At 42.2% G+C, this 17,139-nt stretch overlaps 1 protein-coding gene across 2 annotated transcripts in view; it reads left to right on the plus strand.

Moving 5' to 3' along the window:
• The window catches only part of ncoa1 (nuclear receptor coactivator 1), a 73,767-nt gene extending 58,283 nt beyond the window's left edge, over nt 1-15,484 (plus strand). The window contains exons 10-22 of one of the 2 annotated variants that reach the window (XM_039781942.1): nt 1,392-1,539; nt 1,642-2,623; nt 2,951-3,178; nt 4,451-4,820; nt 5,591-5,770; nt 6,715-6,829; nt 7,363-7,531; nt 8,194-8,514; nt 9,006-9,107; nt 10,459-10,894; nt 11,404-11,572; nt 12,817-13,006; nt 14,236-15,484. In XM_039781942.1, coding sequence (XP_039637876.1) covers nt 1,392-1,539; nt 1,642-2,623; nt 2,951-3,178; nt 4,451-4,820; nt 5,591-5,770; nt 6,715-6,829; nt 7,363-7,531; nt 8,194-8,514; nt 9,006-9,107; nt 10,459-10,894; nt 11,404-11,572; nt 12,817-13,006; nt 14,236-14,415 — 3,590 coding nt within the window. In that variant the 3' untranslated portion in view covers nt 14,416-15,484. The remainder of the gene's footprint in view (nt 1-1,391; nt 1,540-1,641; nt 2,624-2,950; nt 3,179-4,450; nt 4,821-5,590; nt 5,771-6,714; nt 6,830-7,362; nt 7,532-8,193; nt 8,515-9,005; nt 9,108-10,458; nt 10,895-11,403; nt 11,573-12,816; nt 13,007-14,235) is intronic. The other variant, XM_039781943.1, reaches the window with a different exon arrangement.
• The last annotated feature ends 1,655 nt before the right edge of the window (nt 15,485-17,139 follow it).

Genomic DNA, 17,139 nt, shown 5'->3' on the forward strand with positions numbered 1-17,139 from the left:
GAATTTGCATAAACAAATAAAACAAATTGAACATTAAGAAGAATAAACAATAAATACTGGAACAGAAAAAAATGAAATGTGTCTATTAAATAATAGATTATTCGACCAATTCTTTCAGTACAGTCATAATACAACTGCTAAAACCAGGACAGTATCCTCAATCTGTCCTCCACATCTTGAAATCGATCTGATATCTTCTAAGTCTAGAAGTTGATATCAAAATCCAGTTTTCTAAAATGTTTACATGTTGACATCATGCCAGATATGGATCCAGTTAATCCAAACCAAAGTTAAGCAGCGCGATAGAGCCTTGGAGACTCATAGAAGGACTGTCTTCTTTTCCGACACATTTGTTTGTCTCTCTGTATTGCTGGAAAACTTACCTAGTCTAGGTAAGCTGTTTCAATTGCAAACTATTTTGTCTCTATTACAAGGTGATTGTGAGAGAATAAAAACCTAATTACCATGTATAAAGTAAATGCATATAGTTATAAGGTTTAGAGCTGCTAAGATCAGTCGATTAGTTGTCAACCATTACATTTATTGTGAACTATTTTGAAAATCAATGAATCGGTTTGTCATTTTGTTTTTATAGAAAAGAATTTAAAAACTCTGATTCCAGCTTCTTAAATGTGAATATGTTCTAGTTTCTTTACTCCTCTGTGACAGTAAACTGAATATATTTGATTTGTGGACAAAACAAGACGTTTGAGGACGTCATCTTGGACTTGGAAAACACCGATCGAAATTTTTCACCATTTTCTGACATTTTATAGACCAAACCACTAATAGATTATCGAGAAAATGATACACAGATCAATTGACAATGAAGGTTATCGTTAGTTGCAGCCCTAATTAGGTTTAAGGGACAGACCAGTATTGAATTATCCCAACACTGAACTCACTTGCGGTATGGCTTTGGCTAAGTGGTAGAGAGGTCGCCTGCCAATCGGAAGGTTGGTGGTTCGATCCCTCACCCTGCAGTTTTATGCTGAAGTGTCCATGGGCAAGACACAGTTGCCCCCGATGCTGCGCCATCGGAGTGTAAATGTGTGTGAGTGTTTATCTGATGAGCAGGTGGCACCTTGTACGGCAGCCTTGGCCACAGTGTATGAACTGTACTATGTTAAAGCGCTTTCAGTAGTCGTTAAGACTAGAAAAGCCATATATAAAAACAGTCCATTTACATTTACATTACTTGCGGCTGCTGCAACACCTTGATGCAAAAGTATCATTTAGGCCTTTTGGGGAGTCAGAGCTCTTGAAGTCTGGATAAATCTGGGAAAGGAAACAAACGAGAGATGAGACCAAAGTCTGAACCCTGTGTTTGCCTCTTTTTTTCTGTGTGTGTGTGTGTGTGCGTGTGTGTGTGTTTGGTATATCCCCATCAGTGATGAGCCATGGCACCGCTATCAGCCCGTTGTACCATTTCGCATTAAGTGATGGCACCCCGCTCAGCGCTCAAACCCGCTGCAAGTTCTGCTGCCCCCCCAACCCTGACGTACAGCCCTTCATTATGGGCATTCACACTATTGACAGGTACGATCCTTTTTCGGCGCTCATTCCAAACTTTCCGCTCGGCCACATGGTCTCCTCGGGTTTCAGTCATCTTTTATTTATTTTCCTCCTTTTTTCCTCCAGGGAACACAACACTTCTAGCTCTCAGGAAAACACTAACCCCAGCCTTCCGACCCTTGGCAGCCTTGCCCAGACTCCCTCCCGCTCCCCTTCCCTTCCTCCCAGCAGCAACTGGACCCAAGGCGCCGGCCTCGCCACCCCGGGCCTTCACCCCAACAACACCAACACCTCCCCCCACGGACATAATCCAGCCACACCCACAGGCTACCTGACGCCCAATCGGACCTTTCCCCAGCAGGTCAACAGCCCCTCTCCTTTGAGCAGCCCACTCACAGCCACCCCTACCTCTTTTATGTCACCCAGGATGCCACGGGCCAGTCCTGGGTTAGGGGGAAGCCCTCGGGTACCGGGGAACCCCTTCTCTCCTTCCACACCAGGCCTCCATTCCCCAGCGGGGGAGCTGAGTAGTGGAGGCAGCCTCAGCAAGCAGCAGTCTGGCGGCGATGGTAGTAGCGGTGCCGGCGGTGGGTCGATGGGGTCCTTCTCCCTGACCTCTCCTGTCCTACAGAGACAAGCCAGTACACCCGCCGGCTCCTCCAGTCGGCCTCCATCTGCGAAACCGCCAGAGGGAGGAGAAGGACGGGGAGAGGACTCTGTTAAAGCCCCCCTTCCTTCTGCCTCACAGCTGGGTAACCCCAGACTGAGTCAGCTCCTGGATAGCAACGGGACGGGAGTTGAATCTAACAACAACAGAATCCACTGCACCTCATCACCTCTTCCACCAAACCCTCCTCCTGTCCCTCAGTGCCCTGCCTCTCACAGCACCCTAACGGAACGGCATAAGATCCTGCACCGGCTGCTCCAGGACACCAGTCCCAACGACGGCTCCACCACCACCACCGAGGAAGGACTAAACAAACACGATGTTGAGATCAAGAGGGAGCTGCCTGCCAGTCCAGCTCTTAACGCATCACCTCCCAAGTCCAGCTCCAGAGAGCCACAGGACCATCAACTACTCCGTTTTCTCCTGGACACAGACGAAAAGGTGACCATTAAACAGGCCCTTTACATGCCTTTAGTTTTGATGCATTTCATTTGTATGGGACTCAAATGGATTTAGGACTCGTTACTTTCTTTTATTATTAAGAAATCCACAAATGTATCAATGTTTATTTGATCTGATTTGATTTAATCTGTTCATGGCACAAAACTAAAATAAATTGCGTTAGCCTTGATCACTGTGAATCATTATGTACATCCCTAATAAATAATACACAAGCATTGATATCCGCACTGTAAAATCCCTATTATTTGTTCTCTTGAGCCAAGACGCCATGGAAAATACTGATGGAAATGTAATTTGTTTTTAAAGGACTTGGGGGACCTTCCACCTCCATCTGCTCTCACCCTGCAGACGGTTAGGGTAAAAGTGGAGAAGAGAGCAAGCGTGGAGGGAGCAGCCTGTACGGGCTCTACTGCTGCAGCAGGAGGTGCATCCAAACCTGCAGGAGTTTGCAGCAGCTCGGCTTGCATCAGCCCCAAATCGAGCCCCGTCGGAGAGAACTGCAGAGACAGCCGCAGGGACAGCCGAGACTCCACGGTACAGTTGCTGTCAATGTAGTGGTGATCTGCAATAACTCAAAGTAGTCCTAGTATTTGAACAATTCTCCTGGTACAATGTGCTTGTGTTTGCAATAGTCATGTAGACAAGGCTAATTGTACATTAAACCTAACTAAATCAGTACACAAACTATTAATTCCTACCTTCATTCTTATTTGTGATGGTGTAAAAAAAACCAACAAAAAAAAAACCTGCGAGAGCGATGGGCTTCTATCCAATCAGATGTTGTTGTCCGCGAACTATCAAACTCTCCAGGCAATCTGATTGTTCTGATAGTACCGCCCAGCACACACCCTTAACAAGGACCCCTGTGGGGAAATCCCCAAAACTGTTGATAATCGCTTAACTTCAGCTGCAGTTGTTCTGAGCGACGCATAATTCAAGGCTTTTAAGACACCGTCTGGGAGGGTTTTCCCTGCCGTTATACGGCTTACAGGCACAGCAAGGGTGCTGGAACTTATTGATACAGTGTTCACATCCTGCAAAAGCAGTACAATCTTTTGGGGCGTTCTCTATAATTGTAATAACAGTGGTCCAAAATGATGTGAAATTTCATAGTTATAAGTCCAAAACCTTCACATTTTGTTGAAGTTACCCTCCACAAACATGAAAAAGCCTAATATTTAGCCCTCTGTTCGGTGCTAGTGAGGTAGAATGATTGCTTCTCGCAAGTTCAACCAGTTAAACGCACAAAAAAACAATTTGATAAATGAGAGTGGTATATGATCAGGGCGTGGTGGTATTTTGTGCGTGGCGTGAATGCAGATGCTCCATATATTTTCCTTTTGTTTTGGACCTTTGCCAATCACATGCCTGTTTAATGGCCTAATAATTTAAATGAGCGTCCTCCTTCAGGCCTGACACTGTTGCTTTCAAATGCACACCGGGGCTCTGTGAGAAAGAATACAATTAAGCACTGGAATTTTGCTCTATTGAGCTTTGCTCCGGCATTGGCAGTTTCCTTACAGCCATTGTAAATCACGTTGAATGTTTATTTTCTTGGACTTTGTCTCCGCTGCAGGCTCAGCTACCAGCTGCAGCCTTTGAAGCTCACTGGCCTTTGACCTTTTGTCTCTCCCCATCTCTCTGTCACTGATCGGCTGCCCCCTCTTTTCTGCCGCCCATTATTCTTTAATATATTACTCTTTCACACCATTAAACCGTTCATTCTTCCATTCTGTCTTTTTTTTCTTCTCATCTCTATCCCTTTTTTCGTTTGTTTCTGCTCCGCTCTCCATCTCCCTTCCTCAGATCTCTGGTGGCCCTGTTGACATGGACCCTCTCACCCAGCTGCTGCCTGGCCTGAGAGGCCCGGGTGAGGTCAAACACGGCAGTGAGGATTCAACAACCCCTGGAGGGGGCCCCCAACTCCACTCTCCAGCCTCGCAGCCCTCAGCTCAGCTCCAGTCCTCCCTGCCTCAGCTCCAGTCCCCGCTTCCTCAGCTCCAGTCCCCCCTGTCCCAGCCACAGTCCCTTTCCCAGTTGCAATCGCCGTCACCCCAGCTCCACTCCCCTTCCCCCCAGCTCAAACTGCAGTCACCCACTCAGCTCCAGCCCGGTGAGGCCGGCACTCCCCGCAATGTCAATGTGAAGAGAGAGCCTCCCGGCACTCCGAACAGAGGTATAGTTTCAACCTAGCAGGGGGATGTGTGTGTGTGTGTATATGTGTGTGTGTATATATGTGTGTGTGTATATATATGTGTGTGTATATATATGTGTGTGTATATATGTGTGTGTATATATGTGTATATATATATATATATATATATATGTGTGTATATATATATATATATATATATATATATATATATATACATATATATATATATATATATATACACATATATACACACACATATATATATATATATACACATATATATATGTATGTATGTATATATGTATGTATATATATATATATATGTATGTATATATATATATATATGTATATGTATATATATGTATGTGTGTATATGTGTGTGTGTGTGTGTGTGTGTGTGTGTGTGTGTGTGTAAATCAAACTGCTGAGTGTTTGTTAAAAAAACATCTTTTTGATTTTTTTTATTGTCTGTAATGAACAATTTTCATGTAAAGAAAATTATTATTATTATTATCATCATCAGTGGTAGTATCCAGTATAGTAGCGTGAGCCAGAGCTCTCTCTATTTATTTAATTATTCATTAATTTATTTATTCTCTTACACATTGTTAGTCTGTGTGCCCCCTGGTGGCTTTTGGGAGGCACTGCAGCATAACCAGAAAAAGTTTAACACTGAAGTCTTGAACAGTCTTGAGTCTGTGTATCAATATTAAAACAGTAAAGGTTTGTGCATTAGGTTGTTTTTAAATGAGCTTTTCCTCAGTTTCTACGTGCTCGTGTTTGTTTCCCAGGACTCGCTGATGGCGGCCCGACCTCCGGCTGCAGCCTCCAGAGTCAGTCATCCTTTGATTTCTGCAGTCCCCCCACTCCGAACCAGACACAGAACCAGGGACAGGGAGACATCTTCCAGACCGCCCAGGACAGCAGCTCCTTTCCAGAGGCAGACATTAACCCATTCAGTTCAAGCACTGGTATGCTAGAAAACATAATAACACACAACTTAACGGTTGCAGTTAGTCATTGAAAATGTGCTTAAGATGTCCCGGTAAAACGGGACATCTCATGACGACCGTGGGAACCCTGTTTTGTGGTAACTCGACACTAAATCTTCTGTAGCAGTAAAGCATTGTTGAGCTGAGCTCTATAGGTTCAAAGTTTCAATACTCTTACATAAATGACCATACTCAATATCACTATTGGGTGTGGTGAGACTGTGTTTTGTTACATGTCTGAGCTCAAAAGTTATATAACTTTAGAGTATGCTGTAGAACCGAGCAGCACAATGCTGCATCAATGAATTGAGATACAAAATCGGCATCAAAAGATTTTGAGATAATGTTAAATTTCTGTTTAAATATAGCCAGTGGTGGAAGAAGTATTAAGATCCTTTACTTAAGTGAAAGTACTATAATACTATGTTACAAGTAAAAGTCCTGCATTGAAAATGTTACTTAACTAAAGGTATGTAAGTATCATCAGGAAAATTTACTTAAAGTAAAAGTACTCAGTGCCGAAAGATCTGTTTAACTTTAAAGTCGTCTAATCATTTCAGCTTTACTTGTAGGCCTATACATTGTTGGGTAGTTTAATTTATAATAAAACATTGTATTTTGTGTGCAAAAATCTTAATTTGTTAAGTAACTAGTAACTAGACCTATCAGATAAATGTAGTGGAGTAAAAGTAGAAAGTAGCATGAAAAGAAAAGACTCAAGTACCTCAAATTTGTACTTAAGTACAGTACTTGAGTAAATGTACTTAGTTACATTACACCACTGAATACAGCAAAGTGTGCCTACTGTGCATGACTTTAATTATATTGTTGAATCGAATTATTTTGACTCCAAATTCAGTTTAATGTATTTATTTTTCTTCAGTGTTAATTGTAATAAATCTGTGTTAAAATGTGTTTTGAAGGCCTATCTAAGATGGACGTGGGAGACTCCCAGTTCCAGCCTTTGACGCTGTCTGACACCTTGTCCTTTGATGGTCTTGGAACACCTTTACAAGCTCCCTTGGCATCACCGCAAGAGTAAGCATTACTGTATTCTCAACACTAGGGCTGGCTACCGAATTCAATACTTGTTAGGCACCGACCGAATTGCCTCTAAAGTATTGAGTATCGAAAACTGCCCCATCATTCAATACCCAATTTCAACACCTAAGGAGTAAATCTCATCGTCTCATCTCCAAGATCTAATAATGCTGCTGATTGGCTGTTTAACGTTACACGTCGTAGAGACAGGCAGGAAAAACTCTACGTTGCGCACAGAGAGACGAGGCTCTCGTAGTAGGAGCTGAAAAATAAATTTAAAGATTTGTGTAATGTTGTAATTTCTTTGTGTTTTATAAAATTGGTATTGAAAAAGGTATCATTTAGGAATCTGTATCAAAGTCACGGTATTGATATCTGTACCGGTATCGAATATTTTTTAACGATACCCAGCCCTACTCAATATATTGTCATTTAACTATAATTTTTCTACTCCGAAGTTGTGGGATAATACCCACTGATGCTCCAGTGTGTTGCAGATGATAATGTGCAGTGTTTCTCTGTGTGAGCAGGCAGTGTGTGCCATGTTCGCTGGATGAAGTGCTGGGCCCTCCCACCACATCCGAGGGCCGGAACGATGAGAAAGCTCTGTTAGAGCAGCTCGTCTCCTTCCTCAGTGGGACTGATGAGAGTGAACTGGCCGAGCTGGATAAGGCTCTGGGTATTGACAAACTGGTGCAGGTAAGTGTGTGATTAAAAGATTGTAATACTTAAGCGAGCTGGGCAGCGGATGTGAACGACGTATAAAGAGTGTAGTGAGCAGTTAGGAAAGGCTCTATGTATTTAATTTTAAGATCGGTGTATCATCATTAAGCTGCATTTGGCAAAAGCCCTGCTGGACTGCTTTCAAGTAAAACAGGAGGTGTTTTTACACAACTTGACTCCAGTTCTGCTGTTCTGACCGCATATTTCCAACTTTATATATATATATATATATATATAATAATAATATAATATAACTATTATAACTGCTCAGAATTCAAGATACAAAATTCCTTATTAATCCCACAACGGGGAAATGTTACAGCAGCAAGGGATAGGGCAAAAAAGATAAACAAACAATAAATAAATATAAGTAAAGAGAATAAATTGTAAACAGTTGTATGTAATGTGTATGTCACTGGCTCTTCTGCTTAATTTAATTTATTGTAACAAACCGAGTGACAGCCAGGGAAGGAGAGGGCAGTCAGACTGTCTGTACATCACATTTAAATGGAAGCAACATAATAAAAAAATTCAGCATTCTGAATGTAGCAAAAGGTTGTTTTCAAATGTCATTTTCATGTATAATAAAGAAACACGTCTTTAATATCTCTATCCTATTTTTGTCTGCCTCTTCCCAGGGCGGCTGTTTTGAACCTTTGCCCCCAAACTTCCCAACCCAGCAGCCCACTGCCACGCCAGGTTCCATGGACCTTAAACTTCCCACCTACCTTTCCCAGTTTACACCAGCTCCACAAGCTCAGTTTCCTCCCGAGCTGGCCACAGTGGTGGGGACACAGGGTCTTGGGTTTGGAGCCCCCCGGGGGGCTTTCCCCGGCGGGACGACGGGCATCGGGCTGAGGCCAGGCATGACGCGACCACAGGGGATTGGCCCTCAGCTCAGGCTGCCACCCAACCAACTGCGCCTGCAGCTGCAGCAGAGGCTGCAGGGCCCACAGCAGGTGAGGACACAGAGGTGGTGGTTTTTCTTTATTATGTATTTCATTTCAGACTATATTCCATTTGGGCGGTAAGATGTTGCTGGATGTGATGCCCTCACAACATCACTCTCAGGGTGAACCATTTATGTAATGTGTGCAGTGAGACATATTTCTTATTATATTAGGTGTAATTTATTTACACTATTCAAGGGCTGCTGTTACAACAGCAATATACAATTCATAAACGAGTGAAAGAAAGTAACACCTTTGAGTTATTTTCACACTTTATGTGCTCTCAGTGCTTTCATATACCATCCACACACTTCTGATTTCAGATTCTAATTTTTAGTTGAAAACCTTCTCTTTAGTTGAGCCTTCTCCTTCATCATCACATTCAACTCATCTCCCTCGCTGTTTATTTCTTCTTTCTTAATAAATCCTGCCTTCCCTTCACTCTATTATCATGCCTGACCTCTGCTTATTTTGTCTCTGTCTTTGCCTCTCTGTCTCAGCTCCAGAACAGGGTGGCGGGCATGAATCCGTTTCCTGGAGGCGCCCAGCATGTGAACATAGGGATTCGTCAAGGGGTTCAACAACCTCAAATGCCCTCACAGGTGAGTCACGGTGGCAGCAAATGAAGCTCGGCTCACCCTGACCTCCCGCTGCTTTTTCCCCACAGAGGCGGAAAGACTACCAAAATGATTTGTTTACGTACATTTCATTGGCTTGCTGTTTGGGTTTTTACAGGCTGCAATTTTGATGTTTTGGTTTTGGTGTCAATTCCAGCAGCAGCATGTAGCTGTTTTCAGTAAAAGAGAAGGCTTTAAGTTAGCGACTAGCTGATGAACTAAGTGGAGCATTTAGTAGCTAAGGCCGATATTTCCCTGAGGAGTCATAAGGGCCTAAAAACAGAGCTAAGAGAGTAAATATATATATATAACTTTATTTACACACTCAAGGTCCAGATAGAAAAGTACACATAACATATTACGAGAGGGGTACACACAAACACACAAACAAATACATACAGACATACTGACTACCACATATTACATAAAGGGAACATACAAAACAGACAGACAGACAGACATACAAATAGCTATGCACAATAATTAAAACCGGTACAGATGCGTATTCCAGTGTTTCCAAAGTTTGGAGGTACAGTATATCTGGTATCACTAAGTGCAGGGTTGGTTAAAGCAGTTAAAATTGTATTCTTTGACTCTGTTAATCGGCACATGAATCTGTACATAAAATTCCTCGGCACAGCATGACTATATACCATATTCATCGGGTGGCCAGAAACCATCTCCAAATGAATGCTGATTGTTGCTCCGGATCTGATTTTTTTTTGCTAACAGTTCACCCTGTCAACTTCAAAGATAAAAAAAATAAATAATATTGAAAAGATTTCAATGTTGCGTTTACAGCTTGTTCCGCTGCCCCAAGTAGCCAAAAAGCAGTTAATGCAGCTTCAGTTAGAAGGAGAAAATAGCTCAATTTAAAGGCAGTAAACAACTAAGTTAGCATTGTAGTTTTTGCACTGTAAATGTACAACCTCAAATAACCTAGTTTTTTCTATCATTAGATCAATTAAATTATTAAAGATACATGTTTGCATGTATTGCATTACTTTCTTGTTACATCTGTCCTCTTTAATGCTGTTGCCAAATTCGTGTTACATTGGTGTTGGCTTTAAGGCATTTAATTTTGGCTCTCTGAAACATGTACATTAAAGGTATAGTAAGTGATGTTAATCCAATACAAATTAGGGGTAGCATGTGAATGTGCCGGCCGGCCAGTAGTTATCTGTCCATGAATCTGGTGGGGGGGAGCTTCTGAAGTGGGGGTTGTATTTGTTTGGCTGTTGAGTTCAAATATCAGTCTTTGCGCAGCATTGCTTACTGCACCTTTAACTTAAATATTTGCTCTGTAACATGCTCTTTTTTACATCATATCTCTCAGCAGCCTCCGCTGAATGCCCAGATGCTGGCCCAGCGACAGAGGGAACTCTTCAGCATCCAGCACCGCCAGCGCCAGCTTTTCCAGCAGAAAGTCATGCTGATGAGACAGAACATGGCAGGGGCTCCGACCGGAGCTGTGGGGCCCATCGGAACTGCCAGGGTCCCAAAAGGTCCCACAACAACGCCTCAACAGCAGCAGCAGCAGCAACAACAGCCGCAGCAGTTCAACTTTCCACAAGGGTACCCCCTGTTGACGGGAAAATCCCCTACCTCACCAAGTCAATTCGGCCCCATGAGCGGGAGCCCTCTGGACAACAAACTGCCCGGCAGAGTTCCCCTGAATAACCAGGCGCTGATGGGCAGCGTGCCGGGCCAGTTCAGCAGCACCGTCAACTCCTCATTGCAGCAGGGCCTGTTTCAGCAGTTTGGAGGGACTGGTGCGTTTAAGCAAACTTGCTCCACCACAAACTGAGAATCCATTTTCATATCAAATGAATGTGTTTGTTTTAACACTCTTTATTTTAGATAATTATACTTTAATTATACAACATTATAATGTGTTTCGGCTGTAAGCAGCCCAACAAAGTGCTGCTGCGAGGGACTAAACACTGAGAGATGCATAAACACACTGTGACACGCTCAAGATTGTATTGCCATGATTTATTCCTCCACACGTAAAATACAATTAGCACTGCAGTTACCAAATGTAAAGTTACTTTCTGAGTCGAAATAAGTGTGTTAGTGCAGCGGTCAGCAGAAAGTGTTCGCTCCCAGGCTCACCCCCTCACTGTCAAAGCCCAACAAACCCAGGTGAAGCAAACAAATATGGTATCACTTCCGCTCAAACTGCGATGAAAACGCCCACCACCCTGCATTGCACCTTTTTGTCATAATTTGCAAAAAAATAAGTTATTTGTTTGACTTTTCTACTTTTCATCTTTTAAAGCTCTCGCCCAGCAAGACCCATCTTTCCCGTCTGAGATGAGTCCGACCAGCCCGTTGTTGTCACCTCAAAGCTCCACCTCCCAGAGTCCTCTGCTTCAGCAGGCCCCGCCCCCTGGCTACCAGTCACCAGAAATGAAGAGCTGGCAACAGACAGGCATGGGCAGCAACAGGTTAGGAAGAGTACACAGTTGTAACCAAGATCATAATAGTTTCGAATTTTCAATTTGTTTTTGTTTTGTTGTAGTGTTGACTTTTGAATTTCAGAGTGCGTTTGCTAGTTTTAGTTAAGTTTCAGTTTTTCAGAAAGGTTTGGTTTTTATATATTTAGTTTTACAGTAGTATTAGTTTGTTTTTGTTAGGGCCAGGCATAACGTCTCAGAAGTATGTAGCTACATATACATACAAAATACATGGTTGGAGAATAGCCACGAGCTCTAATTTTTAATCTTTGCGCAACTTCAGTGTCCAGATGTAAAACAATTACAGCACAGCACCATCTCATGTCAAGTCTGTTCAATTTCTGTGGTTCAATGTAATGAGTGTTGATGGAAATTCATGCTGTCTCCTTTTATCCAGTGGTGCTCTATTATTGCTAAAAAAACTAAAATGATTTATGTTCATTTATATTTATTGTTAATTTTTTTTTTAAACTGGCAATTAGTTTGAGTTTAGTTTTAGTTTTTCTGTTGTTTTAGTTTACTATAATAACCCATGTTGTAACGCTTATGTGAATATTACATTACAAAAAAATCACTTGTTATAAGTTTATTAAATGATTATGATTGTTAAAATGACACACTTTCACACTTTCCTCGTGTTAAGTGCTGAATGCTTTGGGGAAAAATCGAATTGCAATTTTTCTGCCAGATGTTGCAATTATGATTTTCTACACTAATGAAAAAAAAAAAGTTTAGCTAAAGTTCAATATTCACTGTGTAACAGATACAACATTTCACGGAGCATTTAACATAAGACACCATCATGCTCTTTATTCTTATGTAAAGATGAGAACATGGATATGAATTGCCAGCAATAAGTGCTTTACTGTAAACAGACATTTCTGATATGCCTCAGTTTAATAGCAGCATCTACATTTTGAACTGTCTACCATGTTAAATAAAGTAATACAAAATAAATGAAAAATCCACTGAAAATAGGACATTTCTGTAAACAATCTGTGATATGTAACATTATTCCAGCATTTATCTTAAACAAATATCAGTAAATATTATTATAAAAAGAGGAATAACAAATTGTAAACCAAATTTTACACCAAACATTCAATTAATCGTGGTCTCCACGATTAGCTAATCGCATTCTTTCAAATCTCAATTTCCATTTATAAAAAGGATTATTAATCGTTCAGCCCTACCTCATGTGTAATATGCCGTCTTCTTGTGTCTGTTTCCTGCAGCCTGTTCAGTCAGTCAGGACAGAGTGCAGGGCCGGCTTTTGGCCAGCAGGGGGTTTACAACAACATGAGCATCACCGTCGCCATGGCCGGGGGCTCGGCTAGTGTCGGCTCATTACCTCACATGGGGCAGCCGGTTGGCATGAGCAACAGTAACCTCAGTAACGTCGGTTCAGTGTGCAGCGACCAGCAGGTTAGTGACTTTGAAGCTCCAGGACTTTTATCGTCTTGACGGGTTGCTGTCTGGTGTTTTCTGTCCATCCATCCCCTTACCCTCCTAACACCAGACTTTGAGGTGCATTTATCCGAAGTTTTATTGGAAATGACATCATCGTGGCGGCATCTGTTGCTTGTTTAGTAAAGATAATTGTGTGTAATGTGTTGTGTGTTACACAATTTAGATTGTTGTGACTTCTCTGTTTCTGTCAATTTAATACAGGATTTTATTTATGTGCAATATGTATGCTGTCCATACTGTCACTACTTTATGTAATTGTGAAGGACTGGCTGGTTTTTACCAGATTTGTTTCTTTAAAATATCAGCATGGCTTATATTATTGGTATATGACAGATATATTAGTATATCTAGTAGTAAAATGCAGTACAGAAATTATAGACTTGAAGATAAGTTTGAGGTAAAAGAACAGCGTTACATAGTTTATTCACCAGAAAGCACTGCCATTTTTCAGCCGTTAAATGTCTCACTCAGTACATAATTCACGACCAAGTTTAAGGTTCCCTTACCAAAAATGTTAGTTAATGTGGTTTTGTATCAGGCTAAACCAATCCAGGATCTGTCTCTTAAACATTAAATGCTATTTGGTCGGTATCATGACTACGTTTACATGCACATAATATTCAGGGTTTTTGCCCTTATTCCGAAAAAGATGATATTCCGACTTAGCCGTTTACATGGCTAATGAAAGTTAATGAAAGAACGTTTACATGTAGCCGTGCAAAATAGGAGCCTGTAGTGCGATTTGCAAAAATCCACAGCTCCCTGTTCAGATGTACCAATCAGGGCCGGGGGGGAGGGGCTTAGGAGACCATTTTGGGCTTTAGCAGAAAGGGGGGGAGGGACTGAGAAGTTGTCCATCTTCAAATTTTTTGGCTAAGTCCTGAATCTTCACAATCCTACCTACAGCCCCTTTAAACTGTTGGAAACTGCGGTAAAAACCCTGAATGAGACCCATATTCCCAATGCGCTGTATACATGTCCAAAGAATGCCTCTGTAAAACCCGAATAATACCAACATATTGTGGATGCATGTAGGGCTGTGTATCATTAAAAAATGTTCGAGACCATTTTTTTCGATACTCGATACGTTAGAGGCAATTCGCCCGGTGCCTAAAATGTGTAGAATTTGGTACCCAGCCCTAGGTGCATGCAAACCGTACTCATTGTTGCTTCTGTTTCTGCAGGTGCAGCAGGTTCAGGTGTTCGCGGACGTGCAGTGCACAGTGAACCTGGTCGGCAGCGACTCCTACCTGAACCAGGGCTCCATCGGAGCCACGGCCTCCCAGAAGGGCCCCGGAGCGCAGGGCTCCCAGAACAACCAGGCCCAGCAGAAGAGCCTCCTCCAGCAGCTGCTCACCGAGTGACAACTCTCGCAAACCCCTTCAGCTCTCCTACCCCCTCTACTTCTCACTTCTACGCCTCCTCCTCGGAGGTCGGTGCACCGGACCCATTGCTGTCTCTGTCTCACCTTTTGGATGGAAGGGTGGATGTCGACCACGGAGTAGGCTCAGAGAGGTCCGGCTGTCGTTGGCGCTACGCAGCCTGACCACTTCTGTGCGCACGGGGGATTTCGGGGGGCTGGTTGTTTTTAGACACCCAGTACTTTTAAGAAAAGACTTATGTCAGAAGGAGCAGCAGTGTATTTAAACCTGCCTGTCTAATCTGTCTGACAACCTGTCTGTCTGCCTCAGCCTATTAAAGGCAGTGTTGTCTTGCTGCTCATTCCTTGGTGACCTACTTCCTGCTTCCTGACCCAAGAAAAAAAACAACAACTGCGACATCATTGTAGATTTGCCAGGTTGTCGTCACTGTCAAATCAGGGCCGGCCTCTCTCTTTTTTTTTCTTTTTTTCTCCGTGTTTTTTTTTTTTTGTGATGGTGACGGTTTCTGTCGTCGCAGCAGCAGTGCATCTTGGGAGCATGAGTTGCAGCATACAGCTGAGCTCATCATTTTAAGTGTGGGGGTATCCCACACAGCAGCACCTCTGGCTTTTTATTTTGGTTCGTTTTTTTTCGTTTTTTTCTTTTTCTCTACCTGTCTCTCAGCGATGTGGGAATGTTAAGGTTTCAGACCTCTGTGGCATTGTGGGATAGAAGCTCAGTATCAGCTGGTTCTGTGACTGTCTCTCTCTATCAGCTACAGTGCCTGGTGGAAGTTTGAGTTTTTCACAAGCTCTGCTTCTTCTTCTTCTTCTTCTTCTTCTTCTTCTACATATTAATCTTATTACGTCGTTGTTTTTTTTGGGTTGAATTGTTTTGTTTAAAATCTTCTGCTCTCACCGTCATCATCATCATTATCATCATCATCATCTTCATGATCATCAGAACAAGCTTTGACAACAGCCAGAATGGATTGGATGGATTGATTGATGGATGGATGGGAGACAGACGGGATGCTGCTCAGTTTGGAACTTACGTGTCTTTCTCTCACCCCCCCCCCAGGAGGAGTTTTTTTTTTTTTTTTTTAAGTATACAAAAAGAGACTGTTATGATTATTTAACTGTATGTCTGCCACATTTTACCCATCACCTCAGCAGCTGTGAATACAGAACCCTGTTGGGTTCTTTCTCTCTCTCTCTCTCTCTCTCTCTCTCTCTCTCTCTCTCTCTCTCTCTCTCTCTCTCTCTCTCGGCCTATCAGTGTTGTTTGCCATGTGCACCATGCAGGCGCTTAGTATTGTACAGTACAGAAGGACAAAGACTGGGGGATGAGCTCACTTGTAACTGCTTTCCTTTAACAAACAAAAAAAAGTGTAATTAATTGATAACTCAGAACAGCAAAACTATGTATAATGTGATTCGATCCAGGTTGGTTCGGTCCATTTTTAAAAATTGTAATAATGTCAGCTCATGGTTTTTGAGATTATTTTTGGCATCATGATATTGTAACCTCCCCTACATGTTGCAGTCGAGAAGGAGGTTATTCCATCTTCTGAAATGTGAAAAGGAAATTTTCTGAAGCAATTGATCATGAAATATAGCTACGCTCCCTTTGGCATCCCATTCAGCGCTACGAGAAGCTACACTACTTTCCGAAGAAAAGAAAAAACCTGGGTTTGATTGCTTTGCTTTCTCTTGTGGCAACCAGGGAACTAGTTCTCTTGCTTATATCCTATTTTTTTTTTTTATACTTTCAAGACAACTTTTCCGACAGTACATGTGTTTGTAACCATTGTATAAAAAAAAACGGAAGAAGAAGAATACCTCAAATCGTGTTCTTTGCCGGGATGGCGTGACCATTGCCGATGCTAACGGTACTGAGCCGCATCGACACGTGCCCGTTGTCGCAGCAAACAACCATTTGGGGGTATTGTTCCTATATATTGACATTTAAGTAGAGGCTTTAGTAATAGAAGTTCCTAACAAAGATGTGATGGATAATTCATTTGAAGCTGTCATGAAATTGAATCAAAACAGGATGGGTTGAGTCGCAAAAAAAAATTTATTTTCTTTTTATGTTCTCCTGCAAAAAATTTTTTTTATCAGTGTTCCTTTTTGGGGGGATTCAGCCCTTCATTTCCCTCCACTTTTCTCTGATGAAGACTTGCAGGCTAAACACACACACAGTTTTCTGTCGACTACTGTTGCTAAGTCAGACACTTTCTCTCTGAGCGATAACAGACCTCAGAAATCAGAAAAAAAGATGTGCACACTTTACCTGGAAGTTAGAAAAAAGGAGAGAAAAAAAAACCCTGCCGAGACGTTTCCTCTAAATATTCTTTACACGACTAAATTAACGTAAAGGCGTAAGAAGTATCTGACCCAAAGGTTTGAAGTGTAGGATGTCATAAGAACTGAAGTCCCAGACATTTTGTATCAAGTCTCTTGAGCCCTTTTGTACACAGGAATAATTTCATTCGGGAACATGCGGTTGATTTGTAACGACCACAAAGGTCTTCTTCTGTCAAATCTGCCACGTCTCCACTCCAGCACAGTGTCAGACGTCTCCTGATTGGACTCATCCTTGTTCTTGGTTCATTATTTCTCTTTTTTTAAATCTTCCTTGTGTCATGGAAACTTGGAGACAGTGGTGGAATCTATTGAGAGGTGTTTTTGGGGGCGTTATTATGGAACCCACGCAACTTCTAGG

The sequence above is a fragment of the Perca fluviatilis genome, chromosome 18, assembly GCF_010015445.1.
Source record: "Perca fluviatilis chromosome 18, GENO_Pfluv_1.0, whole genome shotgun sequence".
Taxonomy (NCBI): domain Eukaryota; kingdom Metazoa; phylum Chordata; class Actinopteri; order Perciformes; family Percidae; genus Perca; species Perca fluviatilis.